This window comes from Thecamonas trahens (assembly GCF_000142905.1).
Source record: "Thecamonas trahens ATCC 50062 unplaced genomic scaffold supercont1.41, whole genome shotgun sequence".
NCBI lineage: Eukaryota > Apusomonadida > Apusomonadidae > Thecamonas > Thecamonas trahens.
Window position 1 is genome coordinate 317,559 of NW_013657639.1, and position 18,446 is coordinate 336,004.

General features: G+C 63.9%; 8 protein-coding genes across 8 annotated transcripts in view; 4 read left to right on the forward strand and 4 right to left on the reverse strand.

Annotated features, from left to right (window-relative positions):
- Positions 1-1,022, forward strand: part of AMSG_08130 (palmitoyltransferase PFA4) — a gene marked incomplete at both ends in the record, with an annotated part of 1,643 nt that extends 621 nt beyond the window's left edge. The window contains one exon of the mRNA XM_013899899.1: positions 363-1,022. Coding sequence (XP_013755353.1) covers positions 363-1,022 — 660 coding nt within the window. The remainder of the gene's footprint in view (positions 1-362) is intronic.
- On the reverse strand, positions 1,001-2,596 carry AMSG_08131 (uncharacterized protein). The gene has a single exon (XM_013899900.1). The coding sequence runs from the start codon at positions 2,115-2,117 to the stop codon at positions 1,119-1,121; it is 999 nt and encodes a 332-aa protein (XP_013755354.1). The 5' UTR covers positions 2,118-2,596; the 3' UTR covers positions 1,001-1,118.
- AMSG_08132 (uncharacterized protein) lies at positions 2,286-5,036 on the forward strand. The gene is made up of 2 exons (XM_013899901.1): positions 2,286-2,491; positions 2,998-5,036. The coding sequence occupies exons 1-2, from the start codon at positions 2,302-2,304 to the stop codon at positions 5,019-5,021; spliced, it is 2,214 nt and encodes a 737-aa protein (XP_013755355.1). The 5' UTR covers positions 2,286-2,301; the 3' UTR covers positions 5,022-5,036.
- A 4-nt stretch (positions 5,037-5,040) lies between these two features.
- Positions 5,041-6,309, reverse strand: AMSG_08133 (cysteine conjugate beta-lyase; the record flags this gene model as incomplete). Its single annotated transcript, XM_013899902.1, has 1 exon — positions 5,041-6,309. The coding sequence occupies one exon, from the start codon at positions 6,307-6,309 to the stop codon at positions 5,041-5,043; it is 1,269 nt and encodes a 422-aa protein (XP_013755356.1).
- A 650-nt stretch (positions 6,310-6,959) lies between these two features.
- AMSG_08134 (N-acetylglucosamine-1-phosphodiester alpha-N-acetylglucosaminidase) lies at positions 6,960-8,619 on the forward strand (the record flags this gene model as incomplete). Its single annotated transcript, XM_013899903.1, has 2 exons — positions 6,960-7,126; positions 7,154-8,619. The coding sequence occupies 2 exons, from the start codon at positions 6,960-6,962 to the stop codon at positions 8,517-8,519; spliced, it is 1,533 nt and encodes a 510-aa protein (XP_013755357.1). The 3' UTR covers positions 8,520-8,619.
- Positions 8,620-9,132: 513 nt separating this feature from the next.
- Positions 9,133-13,843, reverse strand: AMSG_08135 (uncharacterized protein). Its single transcript, XM_013899904.1, has 3 exons — positions 12,492-13,843; positions 11,160-12,140; positions 9,133-11,118 (listed from the first exon to the last, which is right to left on the reverse strand). Exons 1-3 carry the CDS (start codon positions 13,812-13,814, stop codon positions 9,172-9,174), a joined length of 4,251 nt encoding a protein of 1,416 aa, XP_013755358.1. The 5' UTR covers positions 13,815-13,843; the 3' UTR covers positions 9,133-9,171.
- On the forward strand, positions 13,813-15,947 carry AMSG_08136 (proteasome 26S subunit; the record flags this gene model as incomplete). Its single annotated transcript, XM_013899905.1, has 2 exons — positions 13,813-13,828; positions 14,627-15,947. 2 exons carry the CDS (start codon positions 13,813-13,815, stop codon positions 15,925-15,927), a joined length of 1,317 nt encoding a protein of 438 aa, XP_013755359.1. The 3' UTR covers positions 15,928-15,947.
- Positions 15,948-15,978: 31 nt separating this feature from the next.
- Positions 15,979-18,359, reverse strand: AMSG_08137 (uncharacterized protein; the record flags this gene model as incomplete). Its single annotated transcript, XM_013899906.1, has 3 exons — positions 18,270-18,359; positions 17,778-17,973; positions 15,979-17,438 (listed from the first exon to the last, which is right to left on the reverse strand). Exons 1-3 carry the CDS (start codon positions 18,276-18,278, stop codon positions 15,979-15,981), a joined length of 1,665 nt encoding a protein of 554 aa, XP_013755360.1. The 5' UTR covers positions 18,279-18,359.
- Between the last annotated feature and the right edge of the window lie 87 nt (positions 18,360-18,446).

Consider the following 18,446-nt stretch of genomic DNA (forward strand, 5'->3'; position numbering starts at 1 on the left):
ACCCCCCCCCCCCCCCCGCCCTTCCCCCCTCCCCCCCGCCTCCCCCCCCCCGCTCCCCGCTCCCCCACACCCTCTACATACATATACCGTCTTCCATTTGCTGGTCCCTCCTGCTGTGCTTCCTCCCCCTCCCTTTGTCCCTTGCCTTTGTCCCTTCCCGCCAACTCGGTCAACTCGGCCACGTCGGCATGGGTTGCCGTCATCAGCCCGCATGGGTTGTCGGCTCGGTCAAAGCCATCGTTTCGGTCATGGTGACTGGTGGTCGGTGTTGGTGGTGGACAGGGCTTCCGTAGCCGCGATCGTTACGAGTTATCGTTGGACGGATGGAGGAGAGCGTACGACTCACTTTGTGCCACGTGTAGAATCCGATGGAGGGCATGGGAGAGGAGGAGATGAAGAGGAACAAGCTGAAGCACTACTGCAAAAAGTGCGATGCGTACAAGCCGCCTCGGACCCACCATTGCTCGATGTGCAACCGATGCGTGCTCAAGATGGACCACCACTGCCCGTGGGTCAACAACTGCGTCGGGCACAACAACCACAAGAACTTTATGCTCTTCCTCTTCTACGTCGTCGTCGCCATCGCCTACGCCTTTGCCATGACCTGCTGGCGACTGACGGCATTCTTCCCGCTCGAGAGCGCCGACGAGTACCTCTCGCCGGGCGCTGCCGTCATTGTCGCCGTCGCCCTCTTTCTCATGGTTCTTGTTGAGCTCGGCGTCGGCTTCCTCTTTGCCTTCCAGCTCAACCTGGCCACCAAAAACATGACCACCATCGAGTCGTGGGAGTTTGAGGACGCCGCCCGCCGCGCCCGCCGTCGCGGCAAGAAGGTCCGCCACACGTATGACCTCGGCCTTGCCGCCAATCTGCGGTTCTTCTTTGGCTCGCGCATGGCTCTCTGGCTCTGCCCCTGCGGCGCCGAGACCGACGGCCTGTCGTACCGCACCTATGACGGCGAGGCACAGGGCTTTGCTGCGGTCGCGGACTGGTCGGCACGGGCGCGCGGCACCGATCGCGTGTGACCTGGTGACCGGTCTGTGGCGCGCTCGCGTGTGTGTGTGCGTGTGCGCGTGTATTTGTGTGTTTTGATGGAGTAGCCGGCAAGCAGACTAGCTGAACTAAAAGCACTTGGCCTCGATGGGGTAGTCGTAGCGCCACATGGTCGAGTCTGACTTGCCGTCGTCGTTGGCAACAAAGAGCTCGTCAGTGCCGCCATTGGAGACCCTGTAGGCGAGGCCCTCTTGGCCGTCACCAGGCACGGGCGTCGACGCCACAATGTCGCCTTCCGGCGTCATGATCAGGATCTGGTCGTGCGAGTCTGAGACGGCAAAGATCTGGTTGCGCTGGTGAATGAACGAGAGGCCGGAGCAGTCGCGATCCCACGGAGTGGTGATGTTGAACAGCGGAGTAAGTAGACCGCCGGGAATGTCGAACGAGTACGCGTAGACGTTGCCGTCGTACTGTGAGCCGGCGTAGAGGACGCCCGTGTTAAAGTTGAACGTCACGCCCTCCATGCCCGACTTTGCATCGGCTGGAAAGTCCACGACATTGATGACGCGGCCGGTCAGCTTGTTTGCCACCAGCGAGTACTCGAGCAGCGCCGGTGGGTACTCTTGGGCCAGAAACAGCAACGAGCCATTGAACGGATTGTCGACCGTCACACCCTCCAGATCCGACGCCGGCAGATCCCACGAGTCCAGCAGCTTGCCCGAGCGAGAAAACGCGCCGAGCGAGCCCTCGTCTGAAATCACATACAGCCGATCAAGCCCCGCGTGCCACACCAGTCCCGACGGCTCGTAGTCCTTGGGCAGATCACCACCCACATTGTAGCACGGATGGTCCGAGCCGACGTCTGGCACAGAGGTTACCACCGACTGCCGCGACGAGACCAGCGCCGCCGTAGCCACCGCGAGGCACATACCCACCACCACCACCACCAATCCTGTCGCCTTCATCCCTTTCCGCAGCATCTTCTCCTTTGAAGTGATGTGTATGTGGCTGCTGGCCTGGGCGTGTGTGTCCTGCATTGCCCCTTCTTCTCCACACCGTGCAGTTGCAGGTGGCCAGGTTCGAACCTGGCCAGTTCCACCACCTCTGCTTCTCGCCACTAACAACATGATGGGAGGGCAGTGCTCGATCCAGAAGAGAGGGCCGCCAGATCGGGAAGAGAGACTGCTACGTACGCCCACAATGCCATGATGGGCGTGACGTGCAGAGTGCGGCGAGTCATCAATGAAATGGATGAACAATCAAATGATTGCATTGATTGATGGTCAGACACTCGACTCTAATTCTCTCTCCATGCGAGTCCTGTTGCTCTGCTGCGTTGCGCTGCTTGCGCTGGCGCATAGCGGGCAGGCCATTGACTGCCGAGACAATCTTGTCGATAACGACGACGTGTACTCTCTCTCCAAGCTCACCGGCACCTTCTCTGTCTCTGATGGCAATACCATGTACACCCTCTCCCTCTGCGAGCCCATGTCCTGTGGTGGTACGTCCTCCTCCCTTCAGTCACGTGCGGTTTGGCCGCTTGCCTCTCCCCATCGCGCCGAACTCGGCTTCCCGCGCCCACCACACACCCTCCCCGAAGCCCCCCCCCCCTACCCTCCCCCTCTTCCCGCCCACGGCCTTCCCATCCACACCCACCATATCATGGTGTATCCGCACATTTCTGCCCCTTTCCCCACACTTGCATCCCTTCCACTTGATCTCCACACTCGAGACAATGCTTGGAACGACCCGACTTGACGACCTTTTGCTGCAAAGGGCAAGTGAGCTCCCGTCCCTTCCCCCCGCCCTCGCCCTCGCCTGCGCCTGTCTCCCACGCCCTCCCAAACCCTCCCCCCAAACCCTTCTTCCAACACCGCCTCCATTTGGTGCATTTGGTGTTCTTCCCTTTACCCCCCCCCCCTACTTCCTCGAGCAAGTGCGCGATCGATGGTGATCGGTCGTGGGCGCGGAGCGATCGTGACTCACCTCTCTTGAACACCACCGTAGGTGAATCGGGCTATGCTGGATGCCAGAAGACCGCCAGTGGGCACGAGTACGGGATGGGCAAGCAAGGGACGATCATGTACTCGTTCGACGTGCCCCAGGACCAGGACGGTGTGCGGATGGCGTTTACGCATGGCATGGAGTGCTCGAACCATGATCAGCGGCAGTTTGCGGTCAATGCGGTGTGCGCCGACGAGGGCGAGGCCGACACGCTCATGTATGACGGTGAGACGTCGCACTGCAAGTACGAGTTTACGCTGCGGACGACCAAGGCGTGCCCGAAGCCTGCGAGCGGCCCGCCGCCGCCGGTCGGGTGCGACGCATGGTCGCCGATCGGCTCGCAGGTGGTGTACGAGCCCAAGAAGCTGACGCTGCCGTCCGGCGAGACGTACACTACGCAGATGGACACGACGAACGAAATTTTTGAGTTTGACCTCAACGTGTGCGGGCCAGTCGAGTGCGAGGGCGCCGACATGACGGACCCGCCTGCCGTGTGCCAGACGACCGGCTCGCGCAAGCACTTCTCGCTGGGCAAGGTGGCGTCGACCACGTTCTCTGCGCTGACGTCGGAACGAGCCGGGTACCGGATCGAGGTGAGCAACGGCGACCGCTGCCACGACGGGACGCCGCGGCAGTCGCGGATCACGGTCTTCTGCTCGCCCGAGGACGTTGAGCCGCGGCTGTTGTACATGGGCGAGCTGTCGCATTGCGAGTACGATTTCTCGCTGTACGCAGCAGACGGGTGCCCGAAGGAGGTTGCCCCGCCTTCGCCTGTGCCGACCTCCGAATGCCCTGAGATTCTTGCGACCGACGACGCGTTCCACTACGCACCAAAGTCTGTGGCGATGCCGGCATCGTCACCGTACACGACCAAGGGGATGGGCGACGAGGGGACTGAGTACCTGTACGAGGTCAACGTGTGCGGTACCGTTGCCGGATGCTACCCATCGAACTCGGCGAGCGGCAACCACATCGCGGCGTGCCAGACGAACAAGGACGTGTCGCCGGAGATCCAGTTCTCGCTGGGGTCGTCGACATCGGTGGCGGTGGAGGAGCTCATGCCGCCTGGTGAGGGCTTCAAGGTGACGTACACCGGCGGCGACGGGTGCTCGTCGAATGACGAGCGCCGAACGGTCATCTACGCGCACTGCGTCCAGGTGAGCGGCGACGCGATCCCGCCTGCAGAGCTGGTGTTTATCGGCGAGACCTCGCACTGCATCTACGAGTTTGACCTCTACACCCCGGATGCGTGCCCGATTCCCAACGCACCGCCGCCGCCGCCGGTGACGTGCTCGGCGGCGTCGCTGCCGTCGGCCAAGCACCCGGGCAAGGTGTACGAGTTCCACAAGCTCGCGCGTGGGTCGACGGCGGCGCATCACATGGCAGGCATCCAGATTGGCGACGATGTGTACGATTTTACGTCGAACATCTGCGCGCCGGTCGACTGCACGGCGCGGAGGGACAAATCGATCTCGCCGGCCGGGTGCCAGATCCTGATGGAGGCGGTCGCATCAGACGACGACCATGCGCCAACATCGAGCCAGGCGCACATGTATGCGCTCGGTGACCTCTCCACTGCCACGTTGGAGGAGAACGACTCGGGTGACGGCTACGTGGTGACCTACACCGGCGGTGACGAGTGCCACTCGGGCGACCGGCGCCAGCTCAACATCCACGTTCTCTGCGACGAGGGCGCGAATGAGGCTGTGGCCTCGTTTGAGGAAGAGTCCTCGCACTGCGTGTACGACGTCATCATCCACGCGTCTAACGGCGCGTGCGCCGTGCCGGCTCCGACGCCGTCGCCCGACTCGTCGGGCATGTCGGGCGTCGCCATCTTCTTTATTGTCGTCATTGTTGTCGTCATCGCGTCGGTCGGTTCCCTCCTTGCGTACCAGACGTACTTTAAGGGCGAGCCGGCGTCTGCACTGCTCGACTGCGAGTTCCTCGCAGGCTGCTCTAACCCGTGTGCTTCTCGGCCGGCGTACCAGTTTGAGCGCCTTGCGACCGAGGACCCCGACGACTTGTAAACGCCGTGTATGCGATGCACTACGACGAAGTTGTTGCGGCGAGCTCGGCCAGCGGTGCCAGCTTGGCAACGGCGGCCTCGACAAGATCCATCGAGCGCGAAAAGGAGAAGCGGACGTAGGAGGCGCCGAGCTTGGCGTGGTCGGCTGAGTAAAAGGCCCAGCCGCAGGGAATGCAGGCAACACCGTGCTCGGCGATGAGCCACTCGGTGAAGCGCATGTCGAGCGAGGCCGGCGGGCTGTCGGCCGGCGGCGGCGGGAGGAACGGCTCAAGATGGGCAATGTTGGCCATGACAAAGTACGAGCCGCGTGGGTAGATCGGGTTGAGGCCGGCAGCGAGAAGGCCGTCGTAGAGAACCTTGCGCTTGGCGTCCATGTCTGCGGCATAGTCGGCAAAGTACGAAGCGTGCTTGCCGTCCGGACCGGCGAGCTCAAAGGCGACGGCGGTGGCCTCCTGCAGTGGCGTGGCGAGGGTGAACGACATCCACTGGCGGGCGAGCCAGACGTGCTTGACAAGCGGCGCCGGGCCGACGGCCCATCCAATCTTCCACCCGGTGACCGAAAAGGTCTTGCCGGCCGAGCCGATGGTGAGGGTTCTCTCGAACATGCCCGGGAGAGAGGCCATGCGGATGTGGGGGGCATCAGCGTCGTAAGCAAGGCGATCGTAGACCTCGTCCGAGATGACGACAACGTTGTGGGCTTGCGCATACGCCGCAATGGCTTCCAGCTCGGTGCGAGACCAGACCTTGCCCAGCGGATTGTGCGGGTTGGTGACCACGATGGCGCGGGTGGCGTCCGAGGTGACCGCCTCGACGGCAGCCATGTCGAGCTGCCAAGAGTTGGCGTCGCCGGATCCTGGGACCAGCGGGACAAAGACCGGACGTCCGCCAGCAAGCTTCACCTGCTTGTCGTAGCAGTCAAAGGCAGGCTCCATGATGATGATCTCGTCACCAGCGCCCGGGGTGATGAGGGCGAAGAACGAGGCGCAGAGAGCCTCGCACCCGCCCACAGCCACAGCCACGTTGGCTCCGCCCAGATCAGGCTGGCCCATCGAGCTCGCGTAGTCAGCTGCAATGGCCTCAACAAGCCGAGGATGGCCTTGCGAGGCGGTGTACTGATTGAGTCCACCAAGAACAGCCTCGGCAGCTGCTGCCTCGACAAAATCGGGCGCAGTGTCAGGTGAGCCCTGCCCGAGGTTGAGCGTCCCGGGCGTCGCCGCCACCAGTCCGTTGACAAGCGGCCAGACCGAGGGGCCAAAGTCGAGCACAGGGTTGAGTGGAATCTTGCTCATGGTGCCGACCGTAGCGAGAGAGAGAGAGAGGGAGAGGTGTATGTGTGTGCGGTCTTGGTTGCACGGGAACCGGTGGGGGTCACGTGCCTGACCTTTCTTGAGCCACTTGTGCGAGTACGAGTGCGGAGGGGGGTTTGCGGTTGCGGTTGCGGGTGGGGGGTGCGGGGAAAAATTGTTGAAGGGCAGGGGAGGGCAGAGCTTGCAATGTGGAGATGATGGGCTGGTGGAGGGGGGTACGATGGCAGGGGGTGGGCTAGAGGGGGATGATGGAGATGATGGGTGCAGGCGATGGAGGGCGAGAGGAGGAGGGGGGCGTGTGGGGGGAGGGGGGATGAGAGACGTCACACGCAACGTGATGACAGTCATGTGATCTTGCATTTTAATGTGTGGTAGAGGTCAGCTCAAGAAGATGGTTGCGGCATTTGAAATGGATGTGTTTCGGCAGTATCCGCTCATCAAGACTCCGCGATGACATGCGGTGCAAGCGTGTCGCAGCGGCGATCAAGGTGGTGCACCATCACCTCGCATGGCCGTGTGTGGACCAAGTCGGTCATGCGCTCGATCTGAGACTGGGCGGAGACGGGTGACGCCGAGGACTTTGAAGGGGGCTATGGCGGAGGCGGACACGACTTGACTCGACGCAAGCTGGCATGCGGGTAGCTGTGGCGCTTGTGTGTTGCATGGTGTGGATGGTGGTGTGGGGCTCTGTGGCAGGCAGGGTGGAGGCCGGCAGGGAGGAGGTGCGTGCTGCGTCGTCGCCGCGTGCCGACTACGGCGACATGCTTCCTGGACCGTACGAGGACGTCAGCGATGGGGGGTATAGACAAAGCAAAGGAGGAGGAAGTACGCGCGGCAACGACGACAACGATTCTGGAAGTGGCGGACACGGGCCTGGAGTGCCGTATAACCACACGGTGGAGGTGCTGGCGGCGGCAGGCTTTGATACGACTGCGGTGGAGCACGCGGCGGCGGTCGAGGGCGGCGACAAGATGGAGGCCGAGTTTGACGTCGCCACCTTTCACCATGCGCCGTACTCGTGGCGGGCGGCTTGGCGCGGACATCGTGTGGTGCTGGACAACCCGGTGAACCACTTTACGATCCAGGAGCCGATCGGTGGCTGCCGAGAGGGCTACGGTGGGTCGCGCACGTCGGCCAACGCGCGGGCGCGGCAGTGCAAGGTGGCGACCAACGCCGGGTTCTTCAACACGCATACGCACGCGTGCCTGGGCAATCTGGTTGTGGAGGGCAAGGCGGTGCAGATGCCGATGATTCAGAACGTCAACTTTGGCATCACCACCGACGGGCGGTACGTGGTTGGCTACCTCAACGAGACGATGGCGGCGAGCTACGAGTGGCACACGCTGGTGGCCGGGGTGGTCTGGCTTGTCCGCGACGGGCAGTCGTTCGTGCGCGTCTCCGAGGCGGCGGAGAACATGGCAACGCAAGAGTCTGGCGGCGGGTTTGTCGGCCTCCACGCTGCGCGCATCGCGCTCGGGCACGACGCCAACGGCTCGCTGGTCATTGTCCACGTCGAGACCGAGCCGGGCATTGATCTTTATGACTTTGCCGACCTGCTGGTCGACATGGGCGTGGTCAACGCCATCAACCTCGACGGCGGCGGCTCGGTCTCGCTCTACCAGACCGACACGCTGCGCAACTACGTGACTGACGCGTGCACGCCCGGGTCAGACGACAAGTGCGAGCGGCACGTGACGTCGATCACGTGCGTCCACGACGCGCCGGTGCCGACACCTTCCCCGCCGCCGCGCCCGCCGCCGCCGAGCCCGCTCGATCCCAAGCGCGACGCCGTGTGCGCGCTCTACAACTGCGCCGAGCTCCCGGGCCCGCCGGTCGCGCCGGACGGGAGCTCGTGGTCCGCCGCGGCGGTCGTCGGCATGGTCATAGCGTTCTCGCTCCTTGCTGCTGCAGTCGGTGCCGGTGCTGGCTGGGCGTCGGCTCGGGCGCGGTCAGCGCCGGGCGCTAGCGACGAACGCGGCGACTTTGGCGAAACGCCGCTGCTGTCGGTGACGCGGGCCGGAGCGCGCTACGACGTTGCTAGCAGCAGCAGCGAGAGTCTCGACCTGCTCGCCGACGTGGGTCCACGATCGACATCGTCGCGATCGGCGTCGGGCATGGCTGCTGTGCCTCCGCTGCATGCGCCGCCATCACCAGTCGGCTCGCTGTCGACAGCAGCCGCAGCAGCCAACTGATGGCTTGAGCCGGGGTACGCAAACTAATGCGCAAACTATTGTGGGCTATTGATGGCGGGTCAAACTATGTCGAAAGCAGAATAAAAGGACTCGGTCGCTGTGCATGACCATCGGTGTCGAGACTTTGTATGTTATCGTTCATTGAAGGCCGCCATGCCGGAGCATGGGGGCGGCTACGGGTGTAAAAAGAGGTTTCGCTAGTAGTGCATCTCACAGGCAAGATGACAAGCCTTGTCATCATCCCGTGGGCGGGGTCATGCAGTATGTTGGGGGGGGGGGAAGGCAGACAAAGTGGGGGGAAAAAGTAGGCGGGATGGTGGGATGGTGGGATGGAGCGGGAGGGGAAGGGGAGGAGGGAGGAAGGGGGATAAGGAAGGTAATGTCGGCGCAGATATTGTGGGGCGAGCCATATATGGCCCGACTCACACCCTACCACGTCTTTGCTCTCCTCGTCGCGGCTGCTTTGGTCTCTTCATATTGAGAATCCGAGCCTTAGTATCAGCTGCCGAGTCACTCGGACCGTAGTCCGAGTCAAGCGTTAACGGTACACAATCTGTTTGAGTTGAAACGGCAGCGATCGAGTGAAGGAACGGGTGGGTGGTGGGCGAACGGGTGAAGAAACGGGTGTGTTGAAGCGATCGGGTCTAGGGATTTAGCCATGGCTTGATCGATTGTTCGAGTTGGGCCTCAAGCTAAGGGTAAAGAGCGACTGGGTGGCGATGGGCCTCTGTGTGGATGGGCTGCTGTCGGACGGGCTGCTGCTGTCGCTGCAGCGGCACTCAAGGTTACTTGTGGCGCCGTTGCCTAGGGTGGATGAGACGGCGTCGCTGTCATCAAGTGATAGCTCCTCGACCACGACCGGTAGCGATTGGGCGTGTGAGGCGCGGGAAGCTGAGGCAATGTCGCTCACGGTCATGTTGCGGCGCAAGGTCTGCTTCGCAGAGCGGGAGCGGGAGCGGGCGTGGAGGTGAGCGACGAGCTTGCGGCGCGAGCGCGGGGCGGGAGCAGCTGCGCATGAGCGGCGGCGCGGCGATGAGTGTGCGGACTGGAGGTCGGTGGTGAGCGCCGAGAGCGAGGCGGTCATCGGGGTACCAGCGCGCGGTGGTGGGCGGGTGGTGGTAGAAGCGCGCGAGGCCGACTCGATGGAGCTGGAAAGCATGTCGACCGAATGCGACGGCGAGAGCGAAGGCGAGCGCAGGCTCGGAGCGCGGAACGACGGTGAGCGGCGCATGCGGCGGATCGAATTCCGACGGCGGGTGGTGTGGGTGGAGAGGGAGGCGACACGGGCCTTGCGCGATGAGGTGCCGAGGACGGTGTCTGCAAACGCCGAGCCGGCAGTCTGCACGATCTTACTCCGGCTGGCGGTTGTCACCTCGCGCCGCGCCATCGTTCGCGTGGAGAGGCCGGTCCGGACCGGCGCGGCGTCGGACCGGGCCGCGGCCTCAAGCGTGAGCTTGGTGAGCAGGTCTGGAGACGACTCGCGCGCCGACGCACTCAATCCACGCCCGCTCGGCTCGTCGCGGTCAGTCTTCGAGCCACGCTCAGTCATGAGCGGGCCGCGCTCAATGACGGCCGGCAGCACCCCCTCCAGCACCTCTGGTGGAACGGGCCGCGCCGTTGTCGCAATTCGCTCTATCCTCTCCATGCCAAACTCCTGGGCGCGTCCGCCAAGCGCCATTGGGAGCACCTCCCAGACTTCGACTGTACCGGCGACCGCGTCAAAGGTGACATGCGCAAGCGGCGTGACCTGTATCGACAGTGACGAACCGAGCGCAGTAGCTTGGTCGGCGGCGCAGGCAGAGGCGAGGGCGTCGATGACCGGACGCGAGACGGTGATCTGGCCGCCAAAGCCGAGGTCTGATACGAGCGTCGCGAGGTTGACCATTCCGCCAAAGTATTGCGTCCGTCCAGCACGAGCGTCAAAGGTGGACGAGACGTTGCCGTAGTGGATGCCAATGCGGACGCGCGGCCCGTTCCACAGCTTGGCGTCGCTATCCGGCAGTGCGTTGAGGAGCCAGTCCGGCCAGGTTGCGGCATAAAGGCGTTCCTGGGCGGCAGTGCAGCAGCGAAGAGCGTCGGCGACGGTGGCAAAGGCAGCGAAAAAGGCGTCGCCCTCGGTCTTGAACTCGTAGCCGGCGTTGTTCTCGATAGCTCCGCGCATGATGGCGTTGTGAGTGTCGAGAACGTAGATCATCTCCTCAGGGCATGTCTCCCACAGCATGGTTGAGTCCTGAATGTCGGTCGACATGATAAAGACAGCACCTTGCGGCGCCTTGCGGGCAAGCGTCGCCTGGTAGGCAATCACCGACGCCCGCTTCCGCCGGCGGTAGGTGAGGATGAGGGCAGCGAGGAGAACTAGGCAGAGGACCATGAACGAGCCACCCATGGCCATGCCGAGGGTCGGGGTCAGTCGCGAAGCCTGCGACGCGGCGCGCCCGCCGAGACACTGCGCCTCTGGCGAGACGCACTCGCCACACGGGTCGAGGACCAGGCCTGAGTTGGGAATGCCATCACATCCGACACATGCGCTGTTGTTGCCGTAGCAGACGGCGCAGTCGTCCTTGGCGAGGTTGGAGCCAAAGCAAACGCCGCAGTCGTCCTTGGCGACGTTTCCACCGCGGCAGACCCCACAGGTGTCACGATCGGAGTCGCCGCCAAAGCAGACGCCGCAAGAGTCGCGATCGACATTGCCGCGGAAGCACATCCCACAGTCGTCCTTGAAAAGTTGGCGGTGGGGATGAGCGAGGTGCCTCCGGTGCATGAGTTGCAGTCGTCGAGGGCGGCGGATCCCGCGCAGACTCCGACGCAGTCGTAGATAGCAGACGAGCCGAGGACTCCGTCGCAGCCCATGATGCACGACGTGCCATCACCACCACAGACGCCGCAGAGATCAAATAGCGCGCCGCCGTCGGACACTCGAATCCCATCGCAGCCGACGCACGTCGAGTTGTCACCGTCGCACACGCCGCAAGCGTCGAGAATCCCCGACGCGCAGGTTGTGCACGTCAGATCCTGGCCAAAACACACGCCGCACGAGTCGAGATGGTAGTTGTACGGGAGCGGAGTTGAGACGTTGCCGCCGGCGCACATGCCGCAATTGTCGACGGTGGCGTTGCCGCCGCACACGCCGTGGCAGTCGTAGTGGATGCCCGAGCCGTAGACGCCGTCGCAACCGACGTAGCACACAGTGGCGTTGCCGCCGCAATCGCCACATGCGTCGAAATGAGCGCCACCCGAGGGAATCGGAATGCCGTCGCAGCCGAGACAGGTTGATCCGTCGCCGTCGCACACACCGCATACATCGCGAACGAGGCCCGAGTTGGGAATGCCGTCGCAGCCGGCGCAGGTAGTGTTGGTGCCAAAGCAGACACTACAGTCGTCCTTGTGAACGTTGGCGCCGAAGCAGACACCGCAGTCGTCCTTGGCGGCGTTTTCGCCAAAGCACACACCACAATCGTCACGATCGGCATTCGGCGGGCGGCTGGTGACGCCGCCGGAACAGACGTTGCATGTGTCGAGGATGGCGTTGCCGTCGCAGGTGCCAGCGCAGTCCATGCCGTTGGGATGAGCGCAGGTGGTGCAGGGCGCACCCGGGGTGAGACAGGCGTAGCCGGGCTCGAGCTGACATGATGACGAGCAGCCATCACCGGGAGCTGTGTTGCCATCGTCACAGGATTCGTGGCCGGGTGTGACGACCGAGTCACCGCAGGAGGAGGGCGGTGGAGACGGCGGTGGAAATGGTGGCGGTGGTGGAGAGGGCGGTGGCGGCGGGGGCGAGGGTGGCGGTGGAGGAGAGGGCGGCGGTGGTGGCGAGGGCGGCGGCGGCGGCGAGGGAGGAGGAGGGGGGGAGGGTGGCGGTGGTGGAGAGGGCGGCGGTGGCGGAGAGGGTGGCGGTGGTGGCGAGGGCGGCGGCGGCGGCGAGGGAGGAGGAGGGGGGGAGGGTGGTGGCGGCGGTGGCGGCGCAATGCAAACCGAGGGAGCAAGGCCGGAGCACGACCAGCCCGGCTCGAGAGTGCAAGTCGGCGAGCAGCCGTCGCCGGCGTCAGTGTTGCCGTCGTCACATGCCTCAGCGCCCTCGACGTAGCCGTCGGCGCAAGTGACCGGGTGGACAACCGTGGTGTGGGTGACGGCCGGAGTACGATAGCCTTGCTTGCAGATGCCCGCACCAGGGCTCCCGCCACAACCGAGCTGAGCCTGGTTGGAGGGATCGGAGACACCGTCAAGGCGGAAGAGGCCGACAAGGCCCGACTCACACCCAGTGAGGGTGGAGAAGCGGCGCAAGGCGATTTCGGTTGCCGAGAGCTCGTAGTCCCAGACGCGGACGTCCCAGGTCCGTCCGGTGGGCGAGGTAAAGAAGCGGAGGCCCGCTGGTGCGTCGGCCGAACTCGCTTCGATGCCAAAGAGTGGACTGCTTTCAGCAATGTAGGCGGAGACCTGGACACCATCAATGTAGATCTTCCACATGTCCGCGCTGTCGTCGTAGGTGCCGGCAAGGTGTATGTCGACACCTGTGAGGATAGTTCCATCCGGAGGGTCGCCCTCGTACACGATGCGGCCACTGATGTCTGTGGAGAACGACAGGGCCCTGTCGGCGAGCGCACCGGACGACTGGCCGTCGGGCGCGGCGTCAGGAACAAGGCGGACGCGGATTTGGTCCGTAGCCGTCCGAAAGTCAAAGTACGACCACCAGTAGGAGAGATCGAGCTCGTGGACCCACATCTCGACGCTCTTGTCGCCCGATATTTCCAAGCTGGGCGTACCAGTCGGAGCGTATACACAGTGCGGGGTGGCGAGCGGTGGCGGCGGGGTGACGGGCGATGCGCCTGTGGAGAGGCTCCTCACCCAGGTAAAGGCAAAGCCATCACCAGTTGTGGCGTCATCCGAGTCAAACTCGACAACCAGCTGAGGATAGTCAAAGAACATGGTCTGACCGACGTAGCTCTCTGCGCCATCGGTCATGGTAACGAGGAGGACAGCGGATGGCGATGCCGGGTCTGCTGTGGTATCGCCGCCCCAGATGCGAATGTAGTCAAAGCCAGACTCCAGATCAAACGCGGTCCATGTCAACTCCACGCCACCATGGAGATAATCAAAGGTGTACGTGCAGACTTGATTGTTGTCGTAGCCACCGGTGTGGGTGACTGTGCCGGAGACTTGTCCATTGGCGGAAGTATGAAGCTCGTTGGTGCAAGCCACGCCCGCCACTGGGCTGACCACATACGTCATGGCGAGGACAACGAGAGAAAGGTAAAGGTAAAGAAGGCGGAGACGCCGTACACGCCTGCACGGTTGCATGCTCCCCGGCAACGGTAGGGTGGATGTGTAGAGAAAATGCCTTGGCCTCGCTCCTCCCTATACCATCCTCCCTCCGCCAAGAATGCGGCACATCGTGCCCACTGCTTGGGTCGGAATGGGGTGGCGGCAAAAAAAGGGGTTCGTAGCGCGCATTTTTCGACTGTCACGAATGCGCGGTACCGGGTGGGGATGGGGATTGAGGTGGGGCAGTGTGGAGATGGGTCTGATGAGGATGGTGTCTGAGGGAGTGGGGTGGATGGGAGGTGGGTGGATGGAAGGTGGATGGAGGAGGGGGGGGGGCTGGGAGGGTGATGAGAGTAATGAGCGTGATGATATCAAAGGAGTTTGGTGGGACTGATGTGCGTTGGCTGTCAAGCAGCCGTGGCAAGAGAGCGGGGCGACCTGACGACCAATGGAACGATCGTTGCCCATGGTTAGTCGTTGCCCATGGTTAGTCGATGCCCATGGTTTGTCGTTGCCCATGGTTTGTCGTTGCCCATGGTTTGTCGTTGCCCATGGTTAGTCGTTGCCCATCATCCATCGCCGCCGCCATTTCTTGCGCTATCGGACGTGCTCTTCATTGATGGACCACATGGGCCTTGTTGCTCGTCGCCGACGCGGCGCAGGGGCGACTCGAACACTCACACCTCTCACGCAGCGTATGAGCAACGGGAAGGAGGAGCGGGCACATATTGTGCTAGCACGCTACGGAGTGCGGGCATGTGGGCTGGTGGAGAACGTGGGGCCGTTTGACATGGTGTTGGCGGAAGAGGGGATGAGGCAGGCGGAGGCGCTGGGCGAAGTGCTGGCAGCGGGCGGCGATGGGAGCGGGCTGGTGGTGCCTGTGCCGGACATGGTGCTGTGCTCGCCGTTTAGGCGGGCTGCGCTGACGGGTCATGTTGTGGCCAAGACGATCGGTGTTGCCATGGGCGTGGAGATGGGCTTGACCGAGTGGCTGACGCCGTCGCTGGTGGGCGGGCCGGGCTCGCAGGTCCCGGTCGTGTACAGCCCGTTCTCGGCGCGCGACCACTACGACGGGGTGTGGCAGGCAGCGGATGCCGAGAGCGACGGCTTTGAGCCTCTCACTACCATTGATGTCGGATACGCGTCTGTCGACGCGCCACAGTTTCCCGAGACCGAGGGCGAGCTGGTGACGCGTGCGCAGCGGGTGCTCGATGCGCTGATGGTGCGCGGGGTGGTGGGCAAGGGCAGGTGCGTGGTCATTGTGTCGCACGCGCCGGTTCTCCTTGCACTCGCTATGTGTTTGGAGGGCAGCGCAGGGGTGCCGGGTAGCTCTGCGCTGCAGCCGTATCCGCTCGGCGGAGTGACGCACTTTTCGTCGCCGGCGCCGGAGCTTGGGGTGTGGACGTTGCACAGCAACGGGTACACCGGGCACTTGTCTGGCGAGGCACGGAACGGGATTCAGCGGTGGACGCTGCCGTGTCTTCAGGGCGCAGGAGTGCCGATGAGCCGCGCCGAGCTCGCGGCGCTGTACGACGAGCGGAGCGCGCTCGAGGCGTCGATGGCGGCGCTGGCGTCGACGCTGACGGGCGAGGGTGGGCCAGGGCTCAGCGGCAACCTGGTTGACAGCAACGGCTTTCCGCGAGACGACATCGACGTGGTGACGGTGCGGCAGACGCGCAACACGTTGGCGCGGATGAAGACCGACCACCGGGCGCTATCAAAGCGGATCGAGGACGGCGTATTTGCGCTGATGGCGGCAGGCAGCAGCAGCGCCGGCGGGCGTGAGGATGGCAAAGGCAAGGCGGAAGCCGAGGCAAGGGCAAGTGTTGCCGGCGAGGATGCACGCGAGTCTGGGCCGCTGGCAGCGACGGCTGGGCTTGCGCCGATCGCGGTTGTCAACTCGGTGGCCGACAACTCGCCGGCGGCAGCAGCTGGGCTCTGCGTTGGCGACGCGATAGTGAGCATTGGCGACATCGACGCGCGCAACTGGGGCGGGGCCATGGGCCCGATCGGCTCGCTCGTTGCCAACTCGGAGGGCAAGGCGCTGACGGTTGTGGTGGAGCGCGGGAGCAAGTCGCTGGCGCTCGAGCTTGTGCCCGGGCGGTGGGCCGGACGCGGGCTGCTGGGGTGCCACATTGTGCCTTACTAAGCGAATAACAGCAGCGAGCGAAAGTATGTGTGTATTGAAGTTAGGCGTCGGCTACACCTCGTCAACAGCAATTTCGTCGGCCGGCTTGACGGCATCCATGTCGACGGCGGGGTCATCGGCCGGCTTGGGGCGAGCAGACGACTTGTCGCCGCCCTTGAGGACAACGGCGACGACGACGGCGACGATAGCAACGAGAACGACGGCACCGGCGACACTGCCGCCAATGATGGCGCCCTTGTGCTTCTCAAAGGTTGACTTTCCGGCAACCGGGACGACCGGGCAGCCGACGATGTCATTCTCGCGATAGATCTCTGTGGCGGTGCACTGGTTGGTAGTGGTGGCGTCTGTGGCCTCGATGATCGGGGTGTCCGACGCGCAGTTGCGGACGCGGTACGAGAGGTAGGCCTGGACGGGGCCATAGAGGCCCGAATCCTTGTCCTTGTTGGCATCGTCGGGCAGGCAGCCGACGCAGCAAACAAACTTGGCGATGTCGGTCTGGACAGCGACCGGGAAGGAGTGGGCGTGGGCAGCGAGGACGGTGTTGAGGACGGCGGTGGGGGCGACCGAGGCGTCGGCGAGGCCAAAGTGACGGGCGACGGCAAATGCCTCCTTGCGACAGAGGTCGTCATACTGGAGCTGCTGCGCAACGCACTTGCCCCACGAGCCGGAGCACCGGCAGACGGCGGTCTTGCCCGAGACCGAGCAGACCGAGGCGCCGCCCCAGTCGTAGACGTCGCACGGAGTGCCGGCGATGCGCTGGCAGACTGGATTGCGGAGACCGGCGCAGCGCGAGCCCGGGCGGCACACAATGTCGCCGTCGAGGCATGGCTGGCCGTCAGGGACCGAGTTGGGCGCGAGCGAGCAGACGCCACGCGACGAGCAGTGCTGCGACTCGCACTCGACGTCGGCCGAGCACGGCATGCCTGCCGGAGCCGAGAAGGCAGTGATGCAGACCGACGAGTTGCAGGCAAGGCCGGTGGCGCACTCGCGGTGGAAGGAGCAGGCCTCGCCGGCGGCGCGCGGGGCAGAGCAGTTGTACACGCCAACAACCGGGTCGAGAATGCAGGCGTTACCTTGCGCGCAATCGTACTTGTTTGCGTTGCAGTGCATGCCCGAGGTGGCGGTCGGCTCGATGCCGGCGCACACGCCGTTGACGCACGCCGTCGTCCGGTTGGCAGCCTCAAACGAGCCGAGCGAAGAGCACTGGCGGTCGTGGGTGCACGACGCGCCCGGAGGAAGGTTGCCCGGCCGGCATGTGCCGGAGAGGCTTCCAGAGGCTCCGATGCAGATGCCCGACTGGCACCACGAGTCGGCAGAGCACGCGCAGCCGGCAGCGGTGTTGCCGGTGGCAAACTCGCGCTCGCAGAGCCCGTTCTTGCAGGCAAAGAAGCCTGGCTCATCACACTCACCAAAGCAATCCTGGAACTCGGCCACAAAGGAAGGCAACGAAGGCGGCGGGCTATGGCAAAGTTCACCAAGGCTGCGCTTGGGCTTGTTCTTCACACACATGCCTGAAGCAGGAAAGGGAAGGGGGGGGGGGTTAACCGTGAGTCGGTGGCGTTGCGAAACGCAGTCGAGACGAGAGGGACACAGGGGGTTGGGGTTGGGGGTTGGGGAGGGGAAGGGGGGAGGTTTGGGAGAAGGGGGTGAGGGAGAGGGAAAGAGGGAATATGGGGAGTGTGTGTGTGCGTGTGTGGAGGGGGGGTTGGGGGGAAAGGGGCGTGGGGGCTGGGGGTGCGCGGGTGGGGGGGTCATGGCCGGAAGGCGGCTCGACTGTTTTTTGCGCTGCGAGGGGAAAGCGGGGGAGGGGAGGGGGGGGGGGGGGGGAGGGGGGATGGAGCAGGGCTTACCATTGCAGCAGAGCGGGGGAATGACATCGTCACTTCTCCTTGCGGGGTCAGTTGTACCAGTACCATGGCAGTCGGCGGAGGTGAAGCACTTGCGGTCAGCACCGCAGTATCCGGAACGGGTCGGTCGAGCCACTGCAACGGCCACCAACAACGCCAACAGAAGCACTGCCCGAAGGAACATTGCAGAGGGTGCAAGCTGCAGACAGGTGTGTACACACGCCGAGAGGGCAGGGAAGGGACACAGGTGAGCGAGGTGCGTGGAGGGGGGGGAGGAAGGGGGGAGGAAGAGTGAGGAGAAGGGGATAAGGAGGATGTTGGGAGGGTGTTGCTGTAGCTGTTGTGGCTGGATACAGCGGTGGGGAAGGGGGGGGGGGAGGCCGTGCAATCACTGCCGTGGTGCACGGTTGCCAACAGCGGATTCGCTTCCAACCTTACCAACCAGCGTGGGTTTGCGAAGCGGGGGGTGAGGGGAGCGGAGGTCAAGGAGCGTACAGTTCGCATAGCTGGGGTTCGGTTGTGGGCTGGGGTGTGGAGTGTGTGTATGAGTATGTATAAGAGAGAGGGAGAAAGTAAGTGTGTGTATGTGTGTGTGTGTGGGGTGGGGGGGTGGATGCGTGGAAGGGCGTGGTCATGGTTGGAAGCAACGGGCGATCGATCGGTGGGTTGGCA